The 21,550-nt window shown below is 47.3% G+C and overlaps 3 protein-coding genes across 8 annotated transcripts in view; 1 reads left to right on the top strand and 2 right to left on the bottom strand.

Annotated features, from left to right (window-relative positions):
• LOC128275429 (lachesin-like) overlaps positions 1–6,269 on the bottom strand; it is a 49,825-nt gene extending 43,556 nt beyond the window's left edge. Inside the window, exon 1 of the mRNA XM_053013921.1 lies at positions 6,185–6,269. Coding sequence (XP_052869881.1) covers positions 6,185–6,269 — 85 coding nt within the window. The remainder of the gene's footprint in view (positions 1–6,184) is intronic.
• Positions 6,270–11,476: 5,207 nt separating this feature from the next.
• LOC128273961 (uncharacterized) lies at positions 11,477–13,183 on the top strand. The gene is given in 6 exon segments (XM_053012035.1): positions 11,477–11,612; positions 11,704–11,734; positions 11,833–11,913; positions 11,978–12,147; positions 12,222–12,430; positions 12,522–13,183. Coding segments are annotated over 6 exon segments (1,050 nt in total). The 5' UTR covers positions 11,477–11,559; the 3' UTR covers positions 13,028–13,183.
• Positions 13,184–13,973: 790 nt separating this feature from the next.
• The window catches only part of LOC128275464 (serine/threonine-protein kinase 24), a 51,394-nt gene continuing 43,817 nt past the window's right edge, over positions 13,974–21,550 (bottom strand). For 5 of the 6 annotated variants that reach the window (XM_053013972.1, XM_053013971.1, XM_053013973.1 and 2 more), the window contains 6 exons: positions 18,696–19,205; positions 18,474–18,619; positions 18,196–18,391; positions 17,504–18,124; positions 17,261–17,433; positions 13,974–16,694 (listed from right to left, as the gene is read on the bottom strand). In XM_053013972.1, coding sequence (XP_052869932.1) covers positions 16,673–16,694; positions 17,261–17,433; positions 17,504–18,124; positions 18,196–18,391; positions 18,474–18,619; positions 18,696–19,205 — 1,668 coding nt within the window. In that variant the 3' untranslated portion in view covers positions 13,974–16,672. The remainder of the gene's footprint in view (positions 16,695–17,260; positions 17,434–17,503; positions 18,125–18,195; positions 18,392–18,473; positions 18,620–18,695; positions 19,206–21,550) is intronic. The other variant, XM_053013968.1, reaches the window with a different exon arrangement.

Raw genomic sequence — 21,550 nt, 5'->3', positions numbered from 1 at the left:
CATAGAGAGATAGTATTTCCGGTATAGCGTTGCGCTCCGCACATGTGAGAGAACAGAGAGAGAGAGTAATGAGGGTCGCGTGTATTGGTGTGGTGCTCCAACGAGCAAACACTTAGAACGCTTTATGCCCGCCTAGTGCGCGAGCCTCACAGATCGCCAGTAGTTCAAGTATGTGCGAAGTGCTACACGCCAGAGCGGACTTAGTCCGGGATAGCGTTGCGCTCCGCACATGTGAGAGAACAGAGAGAGAGTAATGAGGGTCGCGTGTATTGGTGTGGTGCTCCAACGAGCAAACACTTAGAACGCTTTATGCCCGCCTGGTGCGCGAGCCCTCACAGATCGCCAGTAGTTCAAGTATGTGCGAAGTGCTACACGCCAGAGAGGACTTAGTCCGGTATAGCGTTGCGCTCCGCACATGTGAGAGAACAGAGAGAGAGAGTAATGAGGGTCGCGTGTATTGGTGTGGTGGCTCCAACGAGCAAACACTTAGAACGCTTTATGCCCGCCTAGTGCGCGAGCCCTCACAGATCGCCAGTAGTTCAAGTATGTGCGAAGTGCTACACGCCAGAGAGGACTTAGTCCGGTATAGCGTTGCGCTCCGCACATATGAGAGAACAGAGAGAGAGTAATGGGGGTCGCGTGTATTGGTGTGGTGCTCCAACGAGCAAACACTTAGAACGCTTTATGCCCGCCTTGTGCGCGATCCCTCGTAGGTTAGCCCGTATGTAACTACGCGGGTAGTGCAAAACGCTAGAGCGGGCTTGCCCGGTATAGCGTGCGCATATATGAAGAGCGAATAAAGAGAAAAAGGAGGAGACGGGCGGCGCAGATGGAAGCAGACAATGCGCGAATGCAGAGCAGCGATGGTATGTATCGGTGGGTTGGTAGTGGTATCGAGAGCGAGAGAATTAGCGAGCAAGCCTAACGCGTTGGCGGCGATGGGAGTTCCATGTGTTGGTACAGGTCGCCAAGAACAGCGGTGGTAGGCAGCGTGGAGCACACGCTGGAGCATCGACGTTGGACATTCTGTTGTGATCGCTTGACGGAGAAGGTTGTGAAATTTAGGAGTGAAGCAAAGAATACAAAAATGAGTGGACAATGGGTAGTGAGTGATGTAGTAGAGGAAGGACAGCGAGTGAGAGCAAAGAAAGAAAAGAACATTTTGATGGGACCGTGGCCCATCCAACCGTTTGCCGAGGGGCTGCCGATTCAGGAAAGAAAGGCGGAGTGGTTACGTGTCAAACAAGCGTTTGAAAGAATTGTCGAATGTAAAGGCGTTACATCGCAAAGGAGCAAATTAAGTGCGTTGAAGATATTTGGGGGAAATTACCTGCTGTCGGTAATTGAAGCTAAAGAGGATAAGGATGGTAGCTATGAGGGAACGATGCAGGCTCTGGATAATTATTTCGGTGGCATGTGTGACGTGTCGAGAGAAAGAATTAAGCTGAGGGAAATGACAATGCAGGCGAATGAAGCATTTAGTGACTGGGTGTTGAGGTTAGAGAAGCAAGTACGATTCTGTGAAATGGGAGAGGAACAAAGGAATGAGGAAATCAGGCAGGCTTTGTTGCGGCGGTCGGTGCCAACAATAGCAGAGAAGCTAGATGTGATGGCAGGAATGTTAGAGGACAATGTACAAAAGATTGTCAAGATGGGGGAGAGACTGGATGCGGTAAGGCGGGAGAAGCAGGAAGCGAACAGCATGAGTGCAAAGGCAGTTGGAGCGGAGAGTGGCCAGCAGAGAGAGCTGGAAGTGGATGCAGTGAAGAGAGAGACGGGTGTTGGAGGGCGAGAGCCTCCGTTTAGGGGAAATGGACCGATGCGAAGTACAGGACCAAAGAGGAGCTGTTTTAAGTGTGGACTTGCGCACGGGGCTCGCGAATGCAAGGCATTTATGGCAAGATGCTTTAGCTGCGGAATGAAGGGGCACTTCGCGAGAAAGTGCAACAGGAGTGGACCTCGCAAGTGGCAGAACGAAGTAACCAAGGGGGAGGCCCCGTAAAGCAGGCGGATAGTAACAGAGTTGGTATTGGAGAGGAGTAGGAGATATGACGCTACTGGTGCTTATAAGTTGTTTATTTTTGCTGATTTGTTTTGGTTAAATTCATGTCTTTCAGGAAGGAGAACCGTTGGTGAAGCGAATATAGAGGCAGGCGGACGACCACGTATGGTGGAGGGCAGAATTGTAGCCGAAAGCATCATATTTTTGCTGGACACGGGAACGTCGGTAAACACGGTGACGGAAGGAGCGTGGTGGAACATCAGAGAGGGCTCAGCGGCTTGCGTGCGATATTGGACGCCAAATCCGGAGGAGCAGCTGAAAGGATATGGAAGTGCGGGCAGGCTGAAGAAAGAGAGTCGATATCCACAGTTGCATAGGGAGGCGTTAGCCATAGTATGGGCAATGGAAAGATTTGCATTTTACTTGATAGGCAGAAGATTCTTACTCAAGTCAGATGGTGAGGCGCTTATGTTTATGTTAAAAAAAGGAAAGATTATAGATGTAGGAAAGCGTATCATGTCTAGAGCAGAGGGGTGGTTTTTGAGAATTCAGCATTTTGATTTCGTGTGTGAGCATGTTGCGGGTTTCGAAAAATATTGCAGATGCACCGTCTAGACTGATTGAGCATTGCGATGATCCGCAGTTTGGGAGCGAGTTAGAGCCCCATGAGTTGTTTAGTGTAGAGGCGGATACGGAACTGATTGGTAGGCAAAGGTTTGCTCTAACAATAAAGCAAATTAAGGAGGAGTTGAATAGAAATGAAACGGCACGATTAGTAATAGAAGTAATAGAACGGCTGGGTAGAGAAGGTGAATGGCCGGAAGGAATAAGAGGATGGGTTTGGCCTTTTGAAAAGGTAAGATGGAGAGTTGAGAGTCAGAAATATAAAATGTTTCAAAGGTTTGTGGAAAGAGAGGAGGTGAAGGGTAGAGAGGTAGGAGCAGAGTAGGACTTGACAATCAGAGGGGAGATAGCATCAAAGGTTGGGGTAGGAACAAGACAGATTAAAGAAACAGAATAGATTGATAGAGACGTGAATTGTTGCGGTAGTGTATACGTCGTGCTCTGTGTGTGCAAGGGGAGGATGTGGCATATACGAATAAGAACGGACAGTTGTATGTGTGAATTGGTGAGCGCAGTCAGTCTGACGATGGGCATAGACGTGAACGGTTGTGTCCGAGAGCTGCGGGAGCGGCGAAGTGAATAATAATAAAGTAGAAGGATATCACAAACACTATTATAAAAGAGATGAAATAACACTCGTTTGTTCAATACAAACATTTGAATTAAAAATCATAAACTTTGATCAAATGATACGAAGAAACCACAACTGATGTGATCCGCTGAGTTGATGGATATAAGAGGACTTGGTAGCGTGTTGTATTTACTACTTCTGTCATAAATCTAACGAAGTTTAAATTTGTGAATTAAAATAAAATATTTGCTCAGACTTGGTTTCTACATTCTGTCCATTCATAAGAACAGTGTTCAAAAACTTTAAAAATAACAATTTGTCAGAGCTCTGCACTGACTGCCCAATGTCCATAATTCCTTCAAATGCTACAAAACATTGAAAAGTCACTTCCGGTCCACTAGCCACTCTTCCAGATGTTTGCATAGATGCTTCTGAAAACAACCCGAATATAAAAAAAATCTTTATCGAAACACGACAACCAGGATTGCGGCCTGCTTGTCACTGACCCCTATTTAATCTGTTTTCCTGGTGCCCGGACAGGTGCTTCCGTCAACCAACCATCGGTAAACAAACCTTTGGAGCACCTTCCACGACGTCCTTTACACCCGGAACGTCCCGTTGAAGCCTGCGGCACATCGATTCCTGCCACAACTTTCGCCCCTGGAGGAAAGCTGAATTAATGAAGTCGACAGATTATCCACTTCGGACGAGATGTTCACCGCCTGGTCACCGGTGAGCCGGCGAACCACGACGGACATACGCACCTTCGGACAGCCGCTTGCCGGACCAACCGAAGGCGATGAAGAAAGTTGCCCAGTGCCCGGTGGCAGTAAATAAAAATCTTTAAACATCCTCACCGGCGTCGGGCGGGCTCCCGAAGACGAAGACACATTCGTTCCCCTTCTGCGGGCAGCTCAAGACGATGGACGCGAGCCACGTCCCAGTACTGGTCATTCTTTGCCGTAACTCCAGGATGGCCTCTACCAGAAGGTGAGTTTTTCTTCCGTGGCTGTTCCTCTCTCTATGACCTGTTTTAGAACCATCTGCCACTGCTGTTTGGATGTTGATGTTGCAGCGGCGAGAGTCAGCATCCTCGCCCGCGGGCGATTAACGCTTTAACTTTTCACGTTAAATTTGCAAAATAAACATTGGCCCGCAGTGGCGGCAGCGAGTAGCACCGAATGCATACAGATCAGCTTTTTATCGCCGTCCTCGCCGTCGGTCGGGAGAGAATGTACTGAAAGTCGTTATGTAAAGTGCGGTGTAGCGGTTGGCTGTTTGCTTTGGGCACGCTTTTCACTCACTGCGGGCGCATGCCGTGTCCTTCTTGGCCATCTTTGTTTTCCTTTTCCACGCGCCCCGCAACCGTTATCTATGCTCTTTCTTTTCCACCCTTGTTCCGCTTTTCTTTCCACCGTTTGCACATTGTTTTTATTTGTAGTTCTTTCGCACCCAAAACCACCACGGAGTCGCAAATGACGAGCCAGAGTCTGATGAATCGCTAATGACCAGGGTGACGCCAGGGATTCCATTTGGGTTGGGTTCTATCTCCTCTAATGTTGGTAATTTCGTTAAGAACAGGGGACTCGATTAAAATTTTGCAACCAGACAAGATGAACAACCATCAAGGCGTAGCGTTAAAGGGCCGTTAGAGGAGCACGTGCTATTGTGCGAAGTTTTGAATCAATTGCACGATCCGCCCGAAGATAACCAGTGCAAGATAACACCTGACGATGAATAGACGATGGCGTAGACGTGAAGCTCCTGATAGCTGGATGTCTAGATTTGGAATGTTGCTATTCGGAATGCTTAGCATCGCCTTTAACGGTGACACCGATGGCCTAGCACGGACAAAGGGGCAACGGGCCATTCTATCCACGTGGCTGTTGGCAGGTTGCCCTGCAGTTCTCGCCTCAAAATCAGGCCGTGCCCTTGCGGGTGGGTGCAACAATAATCCTCACAATTAATAGCCGCCATAGAAGTTTAATGAATTTCGATTTATCGATACGGCTGAAGCGTGCGTAATATGTCCGACAAGAAGAGGCGCAGCAGTGTGCTGCCTTACATTAGTTCCTTCGAATTGGATACACTCAATTGCCGTTGATACCTACAGCATGACTGGACACGTTCGTCTTCCAAAGTGGAAGCAAAATGTCAGTCAAGTTTCTGGGCAACGGAGGGGATCCGAATCAGGTCAACATCCCCTTGTACCCAACCGGCACAATCGAAAGGGTGGTGCCCCATTTGCCTGGTTTTCTTAATCTCCTATTAAACAGTCATCATTTATTAGCTTCCAATGATGACCTGGAGTCGGCCGGCTTGTTATGTGTTCATGAAAAGCAAAACACCCATGTCGATCGCTCAGTCGTGAGCGGGCGTAGGTGAAACAATAGATGTTGAACTAGTGGACACGGTATGTCAACGTTTCATCAATGCTAACGGGGAGTCAGGGGTGAGCGCCGGAAGCCAAGTTGACGACGAGATCCTGGTGGGCACCTCAGGAAGGCGGCGAACCACCTACCGGCCGACAGCAGCCTCCGGGCAGACTTTGTGAACAAAAAAAAACTTTTGACCAGAACCAAAGCAATGGAAAAGTCAAACAAAACTTCGCCGTTGGCTGTTACGGACTTTCACGGTTATTCTTGGGACCGGCCTTTGGTGGAAAACAACTGTAGGTGTTTGGCGTGGCAGCTCAACACGTCCTAGTTTCCGCCTCGTGGCATTATCTTAGGTGCCACTAGTAAATGGCAGGGATTACCGACTACAGGATGTTTATTTATCTGCCGGCCGAGAGCGGTCAGCTCCGACACTTCATGGTTCAACAATGAGGATATGTGGAGCAACGAATAGGTGTCACAGTACAAATAGGTATATGCACTACAATTTTGCTTGAAATCAATACAATTGATAACTAGTGGCCAGATCAATTATCTGAGCATATACGATGGGCTCTTGAATTACATTGTAGTCCGTTGTGTTCGACTTACCATTTGCGACCATTCCGGTGTTAGACGACGGAGCTGGGCTGCAAACTACATCACAAACCAGCAACGAAAACAGCACGATCTTCATCGGGCAAACAGTGGCCACCAGTAGAAAGACGTCCTTAATCTCGAACCTTCGAGCCATCGTTGAACTCGCCTTTGCTTGATCGCCTCAACGTGATGCGCAACCTTAGCACTTGACAACCACTGTCGTTGTCGATACGAGTTAAATCACTTCACTCACGACGATCACTAGATCACCTCTCGATCCTAGTCGTTAGCACATTTACCCAGTAACACAGACCACTCACTGTTACGTCAAAGAAATGTCTTTCACTCGATTATCCTGCTTCACTTACGCACTCGCGTCTTCCAACAACTGCACACACTCGTTACACCGTTTCTGCCTGATACTAATCGCTGAATCTGTCACTTTTCCATTGTTTACGTACGATGCACTACAAAAGTTACGCAACAGAGAAATCTGTCACCGAACGAGTTCGATCTAGGGACCAGCGAATGCCAAGTCAGCACTTGCAATCGGTGCATGGTTCGCCCTTAAGGGGAAAAAAGTCGAACTGCAAACGTCCCTGGAACCGTTTCCTTGGATACCAACTTAATTGACACCACGGTGGCGACACACTTTCCACCAGCACCGTCCACAATTCGGGTGATAAATTGTCAGCATCGGCTAATGGCCAACTGATTCCCCGAACCGGGGCGCACACACTCACTGGACCACCGACGAACTTCACGTTGCAAGTCCTTGTCCTACGGCGTGCCTAGTGTCCGTCCGAGAGGAAATTTGCTTCCACACGACGCTGCATCCGAGACAACACTGAAAACGCATTCCGTGTTCCGCATCTGGTGCGGTGTGCGCCGCACATGTATCCGGAGACCGCGGCGACCGTCATCGTCATTGCCGCGACGGCGTCATCATCGGGGAGCCGTCGGTCGGCGTCATCGGCTTCGCCACCCCCTGCTCGGCTCAGCATCATCCGGCACACGCGAACTCTGTGTTTACCTTTCGAAACGTCAAAACGCACTCACTCTCTCTTTCGAACCGACTGCTCATCTCACCGGAGCGAGGATGCTGCTCACAATTCCTCGGTCTCTCGGACTCGCGCTCTGTGTTTTTCCTATGCGCTCGCCGAGATTCTCGCTAGATTTTCCCGAGGCCCGACGCCTGCCGTTTGTTTACATTCCGTACCGAAACGATCAAAGCGAGCGCGACCTTCGCGACTTCGGCCACTTTCCCCGTTTTCGGTGGCTCCGGCTTCTGGGACGCATGCGCCGCAAAGGCGGAAAATAAACGGCATTCGGCGTTCCCTTCCCCGACGGCGCCGATTATTTCGCGGAGCAAATGGTACAATAAAAAAAACCACGAAACAATCTCACAGCAAACGGTTGAAGCGAAGTCCTTCGCCGCCGTTATCCGTCGCTCTCTTTCTGCCGTCAAAGGGAACTCCCAAATTGTTTTGTTGCCGATCCGTTCCCGCAACCGTTGCCATTTCGCTTACTCGCGCCAGGTCACGGCGGCTAACCAATCAAATTCGTTCGATTCATTTGCGCGAACACACGGCGTATCCTTTTTTCTTTGCTTTATTTTGTGTTTCGTTTGGTGTCTTGCCGCTGGTGGCCTTAAGAGCGGACCGTCGAATCGGGATCTTCGTCGCCCTGCGAAGGACGAAGGAGGAATCCTTTCCATGGCTCGCGTCGTCTTGCGGCTCGTGCACTCGCGCTCTATCTCGGTCACTCTCGCGCCCCCCAAAACGATGGTGTGTCCTTTTCGGTTACGCTCCTTCGCGATTTTCTTCTCCGTTCTTGAAGGTTTTTATTTCGCGTGGCTCTCGGTGGGAGATTTTTACCGTGCTGGCGATGCTGCGCATCTTTCGCAAATAAAAAGGCTTTAACTTGGCTCTACCAAGGACGAGGATGGCGTTGAGAAAGCATGCTTGCAATGCTGGGGAAAACTCATCGAGAGTGCAGAAACGTTTGCAAAAAAGGATCAAAATATCTGCAACCTTCGGTTCGTGCCCCGATTCGACGTGGTGACGTCGACGATGGTGAAATTTTAGCGCACACAGGCATGCGGCTTCACACACCCTTTGCCGGTCGTCGCAACGTGGCCCCAAGCAAGGGGCGGATACCCAAAGTAACATTGACCCCAAGGACGACGTGCCCCGGCGTCATGTACGCGTTTCAGCATGGCCGACACCCGGACTGGAATCCACATTTTGCTAACGCTCTGCTCGTAGCCAGCTAATCTACGACCACGGGTTTGCGGGAACTGGGCACCGTGCGCCACGAAGAGATCAACTTTAATTCTTCTTCAAAACAGCTGTTCCAAAAATGGACGTCTGGTGCGCTGATGGCACCCAGCCTCAGGCGAAGGCAATGGCTGGCCAGACAATGCGGACAGACAACCCGTTTGCTCGAAAGGGATAACTAAGGCGTGCTAACACAAGCATAAGCATCACGTGAATGGAGTCAAGAATGGAGCTTTCAAATTATCTTTTACTCAGCTTTTACTTTACTTTCATCTCTTGATTTCTAAGCTTTAAGGGATATTGCTTTAAGCGAACAAATATTGGGTGCGTTAGAATCCGAACAAAACCAACTATTTTAAAATGTCTGGAAGGCTTTCAGCTCTCTACAAATCACTGTTTTCTACGAGTGCAACAGGCTGTCCATTTAGGCTCAAAAACCACTGTTATCTGTAATTTATTCCTTCCTTGCTGTGATTTTCTCTATTGAAAACTAGGATTGAACATAACCTATTGAATATAAACATAACCTATTGAAGTAAGAAAACTTCAGTTAATTTCAGGTCGTTTTGAAAATTATAAGATTTAAAGAAATTTAACGTTCTTTGGCAAGAGTAAACAACAGTAAACAAATGTATATTACTAGAACACTAGTTAGAACTAGTAAAAAATACATTTGTTTATTGAAAATTTAATGAGATTCAACTAATTTAAATGATAGTCACTATAGCCACTATAGCCAGCAATAAAAATACGTCATTTCAGTTCAACAATCGGTCAAGCATCGGCCAGCATCGTCGTGAAAGTTTTCTGTTATAATTACATTTATTTAAATAAAGAAATGATATGATTTTCTTTTGTGGTATCTTTCGGTATAATTCAAAGTACATAGAAATATGATGTATCAAAGAGCTCGAATCCAGAAAATCGAGTACTTGCTAAATATTCAAAACTTTCACCATATTCTGGACAAACAATACACATTTTAACAAACAATCAAATAAATCAAAACAGCTTAGCTTTTAAACTTTTAGATCGGAAATTAATCGTGGAAATTAGACAATTGAATTGAATTTTTATTTCTTCAAGGAATCTCCATGATTGAAATGAAACGATCTTAACAAATTTTGAAAGGTGTCACGAATCTGAGGGTGTCCTAAGACCAGACCAACATCGTATAATGTTTATGCAAACAATTATAGTGAAAAAACCTCATTATCTTAGGGATGATTGATTTTCGAATAAATTATCAAATTGATTATGTCTAATGTACACTCGCGACAGAATCCTGTACTGTTTGAGTAACTTATAAATTATAGTGGTAACCCAAACATCAAAACCCAATTTGTTTAATAGATTTGTCTGTACATTGGCACAGTAGCTGCTCTAGTTACAACATCCTTCAACACTAATTCAACGTAACTTTAATCTTTAAAAACCCTCAAACGAGCATCTCAATGGAAATGGGCATTTCCGAAAAGACAATTCAAATCGATGGATCAGAAAATAGAATATCGAGCAATGACTATCTGAGAAACAAATTGAATAAATAAGAACCTTTTAATCGATCAATATCGAGTATACTTGCTACTCCAAAAATCCCTTTCTTTCTAAACATCTAAACCTTTCTAAATATGTTGATTCAACTAAAAACAATATTTTATTATTTATTCATTGTTATTAGAACGGCCAGAGCCGTATTAGGCACCAACTTAAAGTTTTGCATTCAAGTTGATGCTCTACTAAATCGAGACAGATGATCTACGGACGAGCCACAACTAAAGACAATAAATTTGTCCAATAAGTATATTAAGAAGCGGATCCGACTTTGGTACATAGTTTAAAGTCACTATGCGCGTCTACCGCAATGGCCTACTGTTAATACAGAACGAAAATAGGTTGCTAAATAATGGGAAGATTTGAAATTGCTTTCATCTTTGTGATAATTATTGTGTCTGTGAAAAACGTTGTTGAAAAGTTTGAATTCGTTTCAAATAAATCTTTTCACTTCACGCAACACGATTTTGGGGTTTGGGTATGTACTTTGACCAATTAGTTTATGTTTACCGACTTTCCGTAGGTAGCGAAACTCAATCAGTATGAATGTTGTGATCTTGGCAATTTTGACCACACTTTTTTATCTCATTGTTCTCGCTCGTCGTAGGCGAGGCATCAAGAAAATCGGAAACAGCATTTTCGCGTGCATGCCCAGCCCCAACTACCCCACGAACTGGATGTCACAATTCGCTGCCCGCCAGCCCGGCCGGTTGCAAACATAAACAAAGGAGCGGCACATGCGCACCACCGGAAGCCCCTCAACGGCCGCCCCACGATCAGCTGTTCGTTGTCATCGCATCCGACGACGCCGACCCCACCGCCCCCCCACCGGGGTCCTTCCAGGCCACTCCTTGCCGGCCGATTTTCCACGTTCTTCCAAGCTGACTCACCGCACGGCGAACGGTGCGTTTGGCTTCGTTTTTTGCTCTCGCCCTCATTTTGCATTTTACTCGCGCGTAGTAAATACGGTGTGCGTCCTGCCGGAGCCGGAGCTCTGTTGGTTCGTCTTGCACCTACGCACGAACGAGACGGGGCATCGAGTTTTTCTTCCTTTATTGATCAGACACTCCAGGTGGAGAAGAAAATGCGTTTGACGTTTATCGTGTGGTGCCTCATTGATACCGAGTTGTTATGGTTTTTCCGGGTTTGCTTTGAGGCCCAGGGCGCTGGGATTGTTCACAGTCAACGGTGGTAATTGAAGGTGTGTCTGTGGTGGTAATTACCGTGTTTGCTAGTGATGTTGCCATCTCCCGATGAGCTCGGTGTGAAGGTGGACTTCGGGCACGGCGAACAAAGGAAACCGAGTGCCCGGAAGTAAAATCTCGGAGCCAGCGCGCCTGTGGAGGATGCACAGGAAATGAATCATTATTGGACGAGTGGCCTTCATCGGCGCTGGGGACATTGCACAGTGTTTATTGGACTGGCCAACACGGCTGACCATAAAGGTGGCGTCGATTGATTTTTCCCACAGGGGAGATGGGCAGGTGGGCAAACTGAGCACCAACCGAAGGCACTACATTCCGGTGGTCCCTCAGCAACCGGAACCGGCAAGAAATGGGCAACTGCCTGAAGGGATGCCTTTCGAAGGACACCAACAGTGGCGCACGGTAAGAGATGGGACTTTATGCAAATCCTCAAAGGGGGCCTCTGCAATAATTATAAAACAACACTCTCTACCGGTTTCCAAACCCTTCCCAGTCGATTGAACGCCAGTGATAGCCAGTATGAGGTAAGAAACCGGATGCCGAATCGATGGGCCGAGGCCTTGGGTACATGCGGTCAAATAGAGTGGATTAGAAATTTAATTAAAAATCAATCTACTGCCAGGTACTGATCGACGGCGTACAATGCGCCGACGGTCGGAGCGAGACGGATGATCTTCAAGGAGCAATAACTAGGAAAGCAAACGTAGGTAGCGAAACTGAATTCAATTCGGCCCTCTGACTCACTCCCATTTCTTGCCATCTCGAAGGGTAAGGCAAAGTTTTTTAGGAAATTCTGGACGAGACCGACGACGGGTGTCGACTACGCAAGACTGAACCGGTCAAGGAACAATAATTTTTCACAACGCGCGTCGTCATCCACCACCGCGGCCGGCTCCAGCGGTAACGCGTACAGACATAATCATCACCCGGCAGCTGGGTATGGTTCCAGTGTTCCAGATGGAAACATTAGTCCACGTGCGTTACCGACCCCTTTATGTTTCGGCTCTTTAGATTTGATATTCAACTGCAGTGCCTCGATGCACATTCTTTGCTGCTCGTGGCGAAGGATGGCCAGCGGAAACCGAACACCAACGGTTACAGCGACCTGCAGACGGACCAAACCTCTACGCCGGGCAGCTCGCTCGATCTGGAGTGGGAGAACGACTACGGCTACCAGAACGGGAGTCAATGGTAGGTTCTGCCGGAGGAGGCGCACGGTAGTTTCTAAACGTTGATGGAGGCGCCTGGTATTTAGTAGACTCCGATTGCTTTCATATCCCGTCACTGTCCTTCGTAGGCTCACGCATCAAGATGACCCGCTGGGCACGGCGCAACTGGTGAGTTTCCCGGTGGCCGTCCAAGAGTCGGTGTTCAAGATCGAAGAGTGGTCGTTGGTCAAGAAGAGCAAAGACCGTATCAATGCGCTTCGAAGGCTTGATCCGAACGGGCACCCGGCCAGTCATCCGCACCGAGGATGTAGCACCGCCACCGATAGCGAAGGTGTCGCCGGATCACTGGAATGTCTACGGGCCCACGCGGGAGGAGGGCGTCCAGGGCGGGGGCCATCGGTAGAGCATCGTCTCAGTCTGACCAGCGCCGACCGGACGGCCTTCGGTGGCTCGTCAGACCTATCGCACATATCATCGACACCGGACGGCTCGCTCGAGTGGGACATCGATCAGGATCGGCAGCTAAAGTCGGACAACGAGTCGCTCGATCTGGACACGAAGGAGCTGCTGCTCGAAATCGAGCAGCTAAAGAACCGTGTTCTAAACGAAACGGGTGCTACGCTGAAGGACGACACTACGCTCAGTTGATCGAAGCACCTGGGTAGTGTTTCTGGCGGGGGGACGTGTCTGAAAGTCCCGTGAGTTCAGCGCGAATTCATCATTTCGTGCTGCTGGGTCGAGCCTTGTAAAGCCCTAGTGAGTAGTGATATTTACTGTGTGTGCGTGTTTGTGTGTATGCGTGTAAACCCCGCACTGAAAACCTGGAAGTAGTGAGATCGAGGCTCCAAGCACCACATATTTAAACCACGTTAAAAGAAAAACTCACGACCGGAGTATGAAAATCTCTGTTGCGCCGGTCCTAGGTAGTTTGATCCTTCAATCCAATCGTGTTGTAGCCAGTTAAGGACCTTTTTTATACATTCCCCTTTCGGTTCACTGCGTTTTACACTGATTGTGCGGCAACTTCTCAGCCTCGGGTGCAGGGTGCATTGCTCGAATAGATTTATATATATACACGGACAGACACACACACGCCACATTATACAAGGGTGATGGATGTATTTATTTTAAATAACTTTTCATCTTGAAGTCATTTTATTAGAGAGACTAAGGTAACTAGAGTGCCCTTGCCCCCGTTTTCCCGTAGCTGTATCGTGTTAAGAATTGTTTCTCTTCTTGCGATCTCTCTCTAACTTTCCAACAAACGGTTAAAACGTTTAAACGTTTACTAGTGGAACAATAACAAACAGTGAAACGTGCATTTGTTAGCGTCTGTTGTACGGAGCGCAAATAAAAATCATTTAGTGAATAAATAAAGCGAACTCCAAAAATCACCATTTTGTACCTCTCTTTGAATCATTTTCGGATTAGTCAGTTGAGTATACGGAGTTTGTGTACCCTTCAAATCAAATCCCTCGAATGTTGATCAATAAACACAAAATACACGAACCGAGTCATCGTGAAAACGTGCGCCGGACGGTGATTCTTTCGTGCATTTAAACGGTGCATTGCGGATTGCATACCTTCAACGAAGAAAGTGACGACAGCGTAGTTTTGTATTAATAAAATATGTGTTTTCTCATACGTTAATTTATTGTTTTCCATGCTTTTCATCCGCCGTTTACTTGCAACTCGCTCTGCGAAGCAAACTGCATTGCCGAGCCGAATTGCCGATTCTTGTGCTCGTTTATACATTCTGGATCCGGTGTCCATTCACCGCACTTCTGTGTGACTTGGTTTTACGCTGCGAGTCTGGGGTGTGTTACACGGTGCTCCTCCTATCGATCGCCTGTTTGCAACTAGAGTGTACCATTTATTAACTATTCCTCCTTTGCCGTACCACCCACTATTGCTATCTATGGTTCGTTATCAATGCATGAAATTGTCTACTATTACCATTCGTCTATTGTTTTACACATATATTCGAAAACCGATCCGTTTCTGTTGTGTTCCCACCATGGGGAAGGCTCTGGTGTACTCGTCTTTTGCACGGGCTGTATATTTTCAACAAAAAGGGATTGATTGCAACGGCAATCGTCCTGATTTAGAGGGGGTTATAGTGTATATTGGATATCTCGGTTCGTATCTGGCGTTTCCGAATTAGCAACTGGAGCAACACGTTCCATTTCTTCATTTCCAAACGATTCCATCTCTCGAACCTACGCACGGGCATGTGTCTAGACTGGGAAGACTGCCGTGCCTTGATAGCTTTACCACAGTTGTTTGTGAGGGGGCCATTATGTGTGCTCTACTCACACTTATCGTCATGCATTTTACGAACTCTGTACGAACCTGCTGAATTTAGCACATCGCTCGAAAGCACAAAACAGTTCTTAACTCAAATTTATATTAAAGCAAACGTCTACCGAGGTTTACCCAACTCGCCTGTTTTTATTAAAGTCTCTGAAGCGCGATGAATTATAATAATTTAAAAAAACGAATCTGAACCTTGTTTTGCATTGTTACACCATTGGTTTTTTCGGCCGTGGCCGTTGTTCCGTAGTGTTGAAAGGTCTTAACACTACGTAGTACACCAAAGGTCCTAACAAACATATCGGTTAGTAGAACCATTCAACTGTTCTGCACGAAATGGACTCGTTCGTGTGAAAAACCGATGGCAACACCTCGAAGTAACAAACAATATGTTTCACGCATTCAAAGTGTAACAAAATGGATGATCGGAAATCATCAAATCAAAGAAAGAGGCAGAGAGATAAGGAGAGAGAAAGAAAAGTAGATAAAGCCAAGTAGAATAAACAAGAGCAAACACTAGAATGTTACATTGGAGGAGGTGGTCTAATAAAGCACGGCCATCTTGGAAGAAGTGCTGGAAGATCGTCTAGAAGGAAGAGAAAGAAACGAAGAAAACAATATGGCTGTCAGATCGATACAGGAGCACTTCATGTGGTAAAGGAGATCTTCAGAGATCCGCCGGTTTAAGGTCCAACATTGGTCAGATAAAAAAAATATTTACAACAAAACGTTCACTAGGAATTGTGCGCCGAATGTACACGCGGAAAAAGGTTGGAATTCAGATCAGAAACCGCAAAATTTACGCAACTTAATAAAACACAATAAAAAAAACTGAAAAAAACAGAGTTTGTACAAGATTTTTCAAACGGATACTTTTACACACTCCACTACCAACCGTTCTTAATCAAACATAGGATGAATATACAACGACACCTTAAGATAATTACAGTCGAAGAAGTATGCCTATCGGTCTGGAGAGGGCAGATTCGTTTGTAGAAGTTGTAACTGAACCTAAGAAACAACATACTTTCGCTCGATTTTGATTCTCTGTGCTCCGTGACGACATTCCGTTCCGCTGCTTCGTTACATATTGTTTCTTTACACTATTGTAGCCACAGTGTGATTCATAATAGATAGTATGATAAATTTTGTGTATTTCATCTTTATTCGTGGTTTGCAGGTTTCTTTGTTCTGCTCTTACAAGTCTAAATAGCAAAACCGGACAATATTGTCATAAAATTTCCTTTTTTAATTATCCTGTACCTATCGCATCGCACTGTTCACTTCTCGGATTGCATACTCTACCTGTTGCATTGTGTTTGCATCAAGCAACTTTACCCGAACACCACCATCAATCCCGTTCCTTGTAATACGGTTCTCTTCACATGAACGCTGTCCTTAAGAGAGAGAGAAACAAGCTGCACAGTGTGTTATGGATCGTGACGAATCTGGGTAGTGCTAATTGATCAGATTACTACAATCATCGTTACGCTCCTGGCTCTCATTGCGCCATCTTTGACACGAATTCTCGCAGATTCGATGCTAACAAATCTTCGCGTTATGACATCAATTAACGAAAACATTATATAAAAAGGCAACAAACGACCGATATGGAAAACTGTGTGATAGGTAGTATCTATTTTCAACACATTCAAGTATGCTTGGTCTGTTTCGGAAGAGCGAATAAATTAGTTGTTACGAAGTTTAGTTCAGGAGACGGACACGTGAAAGACAAAGTACATTTGAAACAGCACAAATGGACCATCAAATCAAACCGATTGAGCGGGTCAGCGGCTGCAAAGTACCACAAATGAATGAAACACACACCCACCGAACATAAGTGGTTCTACCAAATTTTAAACAAGGTGTATGAATGTGAATAAACGGTTTAGAACGCTGCCACGTCTGCCAATATAGACAAAGCCAAAGGTGGCACAAAGCATGATTCGAATTACGGTAAAGATCAAATTACGTCAATATCTATCGTTTTATCCTCGATTCGCTGGAAGTAGACAAAAATTGGGGAGTTCATAATACATGTTCGATTTGCGTATCCACGGTGAGTGTTAGAAAAGCAGGACCCGAGAACCGGATATATTACAAAATAACAATACGCTGGCCATCGAAAGTACAGGAAAAAATTAGGTTTCAAAACGGATTCTACAGATTTAGTGGTAAATCGACAGATAGTCGGAGCATTCTTCCAGTCCTCTTAGAATTAGACCCATAACAGTGATCGCAAACTACTAAACTATTGTTCAAATATGCTGCAAGATCGTTAGTGTTCCGTGTTCCGATGTTTAGGGGTGTGTTAGGCTACAGAAAAGAATAGTATATCGAAAGTAACACGTCTAACCCAGAGAAAGTAATGTTTCGCAAGGCTCACAATAACATATTAGATAATATTAACTAAACAACCGCTCGGCAACTAGTTACATGTTCCTTCACCACCCATCCAATCCAACCGTGTCAAGGAGAGGGAAGCTACGGAGGCGTTACACCACCACAGTGTGCGCCATCATCCGCTACAGTCCGAAAGTATTGCAAGCGCTGAAGAACGGAACCTACCGTGTCACTTTGTCTATAAGCGTATTGATTCGTGTCTCGGAAAATCCGGGTACTAGCTTGTGGATAATTTCCTTCACGAACAGGTCGCTCACGCCGGGACTACTCCGTTCCGCGCTCTCGAACGCGATCCGCAGATCGCCCATGTCGGATCCGCTGCTATAGCTTCGCTGCATCTAAAAATCGAATTAGCCATGTTTGAGCACATTTTGTCCGATACGGCTGAGGCGCGGGCGGGGGACTCACCTCGGATAGTAGCGGGAAGATAATTGCCTTCAGACAGCCACTGCTCGCCGTCGACGCGGACGATGTTCGGCTGGAGCTCTTGTTGGAGTTATTATTTACATTCGTAATACTGTTGGTGCGCGAGTTGCCATTGCTGCCGGTGTTGTTGTTGTGGCTGGGCGAGTCCCGCTCGCGCCGCAAGCTGCTGCTGCGCTTTTCCGGCTCACCGCCCGATCCTGGCAGACCGTCGGACGCAACAAGTTTCCGCTCCTTACTATCACGATCTTTCTCCCGCTGCTCCCGCTGATGGTCGCGGTCTATCCGCTCGCGGTGGTCACGTTCGCGTTCACGGTCCCGTTGCTCCCGCTCCCGTTCGCGTTCCCGCTCACGGTCACGGTCCCGCTCACGCTCCTTTTCGCGATCCTTCTCCCATTCGCTCTCGCGCTCCAGGCGGTGCTCCCGTTGCCGTTCTAAGCTCGCTTCCTTCTCCTTCTGCAGCTGCATCGCCGAGATTTGATTCTGCAGGTCTCGCTCCTTGCGGGACTCGACGATGCTGGGGCTGGTGGTGCTGTTGTTGGCCGCATTGTTGGATGCAATCAGCGTCGATGAAGACTGGTGCGATGGCGATGTGGACGTTCGTGGCTAAAATGCAAACCGAGAACCACTTTGAGCCGCTGCCACTGCGTAAAGGGATTATGCTATCGCGGACGTACCTGACTCGATTTTTGTTGATTTAAATTGTAGTCTCTATCACGGTTCGAGCTGACCCCGATGTTGCTGGTACCGTTGTGCTTCACCGGCGAACCGAGCGGGTCTTCCATCACATTTTTGTTAAAGTTATTAAAATTCATCCCTTTCACCGTCATTATCCAGGGCTCATCCAGATCACTGTCTTGTTTGGAGTCCTCACTGTGGAATGAAATTAATTGTTACTTTAATATAAACCACAACGGCAAAAACGGCTGCGGCACTGCTGCTGCCGTCAACTTACGAGTCTGAATTTTCCGATTCGGTTTCGCTTTCCTCGCCCTTCTGCGCCTTCCATTTCTTGTACCGATCGATCAGATCGATTAGGTAGGCATTTTTCTTCGCCTTTTTGATGAATGGAAACTTTAACAGCTCCTTCGCCGTTGGTCGCTAAAATGGCACAGCCAATACCGTTAGTTCGTGAAATTCGTAACCAATTACAGTGCATCGCGCTAGACCGACTTACATTTTCTGGATCTTTGTTTAGGCACGCTTCGACAAAATCTTTGAATGGCTTCGTGTAGCTACCGGTAAGCTGGGGTGGATTGTTCTTCGGAATGAGAAACAGCACCCGCATCGGGTGCAGCTCGGAGTTGGGCGGCTCGCCCTTGGCCAGCTCGATCGCCGTGATGCCCAGCGACCAAATGTCGGCCTTCGAGTCGTACATCGACTGCTTGATGACCTCCGGTGCCATCCAGAACGGCGTGCCGACGAAGGTGTTGCGCTTCGACGTGGTGTTCGTGAGCTGACCGGCCACACCGAAATCGGCCAGCTTCACATCGCCCAGCTCGCTGAGCAACACGTTGGCCGCCTTGATATCTCGGTGCAGCTTGCGCTCCGAGTGCAGGTAGTCCAGACCCTTCAGGACCTCGCGCAGTATGATGGCGATATGCATCTCCTCGAACAGGCCCGCCTTCATCAGATCCAGGGCGGACCCGCCTCCCAGATACTCCATGATGATCCATAGTTTGGTGCCCTGGACATGATAGAGAAATCGGTTCGATTAGAAAATATTCCCGCCAACAAAGCTGCGTACGGATATATTATTTTAGCTCCGACATAAATGCTTCCCTTCCAAATGAGCAGCATTCCAGCACGGTTGATACACACGGTATAAGAGAAATAATAAAGGAAAGTTATCGGAACGGATGTACGTCTTCCCACAGCAGCGCCGGTGGTGAGTTGTGTTAATTTCTCCCCAATCCCGTTTCCGGACCCATCCGACCGTAGCACAGCCCAAGACGATACAATGCACAAAACGCATTCCAGCAAACTGCTGGCCGAAACATCTCGCTCACAGCCACCGCACACCACATTTCCTTCGATCAATTGCACACTACTGCCGTCTATTCACGCCATCCGCTTTGCTTCCAACCCGACCGATATTGCACAGCGAGGTGGAAAATTTAGTGCATTGTTTGCGCCATATGCATATGCATATCTTGGCGAGAAAAGCATCTTTCGCTTTCGACAGCGAAAAGAAAACCCTTTGCCGTTTTCGAATGGCGAAAGTGTTAACACGCTGAAGCGAAACGCATCTCGTAAGTAAATGCTGTCACCGTCTGACCATTTCGTGTGCATTCTGTGGCAAACTCAACGTGGAAATTCTTCGCTGCTGTGCGAAAAATAAATATTAACTTATCATTACATTGTGTTGCCATAAGAGTGTTCAGCATGATCCCTTCAAAATTCTTCTGGAATTGCGGTTCATATTGTTTTTGGAGTACAGGAGAACTGAAAATAGTAGCAGACATAGCTCGACCCAGTATCTTTCAACTGCATGATTCACTCCACTTATCGCAGAGCTGTTTGGTGAGTAACCGATTATAGGGCTCTCTTCGTTTCGTAGCTATTTTATGAGTAAATTAACACTAAAGTGATACGCCAATAAAATACCGAAAATTTACTTTAAAAAGTTATTACAAAGCCTAGCATTTTCAGTAATAGAACACGCTAATCGTAGTGTGAATAATTTTGTTGTAAAAATACAGTTTTCTAAATGAATCCTGACCTTTATTTGATATGTTCCGGCGTAGGCAAACGAAGTCTCAAACCTTCTTTAAATGACCTTTCGTGTCGATGGATACGATCGGCGGGCCACAAGAATACGAAAAGGCTGCGAAAAGGGTTACACAGCTGTACCCATAGAGACACTGCGACGAATGCTTAACATCATTCGCAACTCCATCCCGGCACATTCGGAGTTGGTTCATTATCGTCGTGCCGTTGGTCGTGCCAGCAGTGCTACTTTCTAACGGTCGCGCACGCTCGCGCTCGATTGGCCGATTATTGATGCAAATTTTAAAACCACATCCGCGCGCACATATGGAAAGTGTTTTCTCGGTGACATTCACGCTATGCTACGACGCACAACGACCGCAGAAAATAAAAATAAAACACTTCGTGACCATACCTCCGGGGCGTCGATCAGGCCGCGCACAGCCCATCCCCGCCGTGTGCCGGCGGCTACTACCTTTCGGTCGGTCCGCGAACAATCCCGCGTTCGCGGTGCTTGTGGTGGTGGGTTGGTTGCCCGCCCGTACCGGTACCGTGGCCCCGTGGTGAGTCATCGCATCGCTATCCCCTCAATATGGGGCGCGAGTGGGTCGAAAGAGGAGGGTTTCGGTCCGAGAGGGGAAAGCTTTATAGAACGCTCCGCGCGCGGTGGCGGCGCAAGGGTTTATCGCGCGACTTGTGCAGAAGGGTGACGACGACGCCAACTTGCGATCGTTATTAAAACAAACACGCATTAAACCGCGGCCAACACGCACCGCCCCCTCGGGAGGGGTGAAGGGAGGTTGGTCCCGTTGACGTTGGTTTATTGTTGGGCGTAATTTGGATAGGTAAAAAACTGATTCGACTGCAACGTGTGGCAGTTGCCCTTTTAAAGCCAACCAGAGGCACTGGAGCTGCGACATTCGAACGATGCGCGCAAATCGCCGACATGTTGGACCGGCCTGTTTGTTATTCAGCACAACGTAGACACACGGCGGATGACGGATTGGAACGCACTGCCGGATGAGGCTACAGATTGGACCATATACGAGTTCGGACCCTACCATCCAGGTTGCATGAGCTGGCCACCGAAAGGTCCAAAGACCAGAGCCTAAGCGAATGCCCGGGAGTTGGCGATCTTGACGCTGAGTACGTGGCTAGGATAAAATGATCTAACTCCCTGTTCGGTCGCTGTTTTATTTCGCCGACCGTTCCATATCGGGACCAAGGCATCGGGAGTGACCATTGGGCGGATCAGTGACTGCTCTGTTGTGAATATCTAATACACTAAGGCTGCCTCAGATATAACGGGACGTCTCAGATACA

Source organism: Anopheles cruzii, chromosome 3, assembly GCF_943734635.1.
Source record: "Anopheles cruzii chromosome 3, idAnoCruzAS_RS32_06, whole genome shotgun sequence".
Classification (NCBI taxonomy): Eukaryota; Metazoa; Arthropoda; class Insecta; order Diptera; family Culicidae; genus Anopheles; species Anopheles cruzii.
Note: the sequence above shows the minus strand (reverse complement) of the source record. Positions and strands in the feature narration are given on the sequence as shown.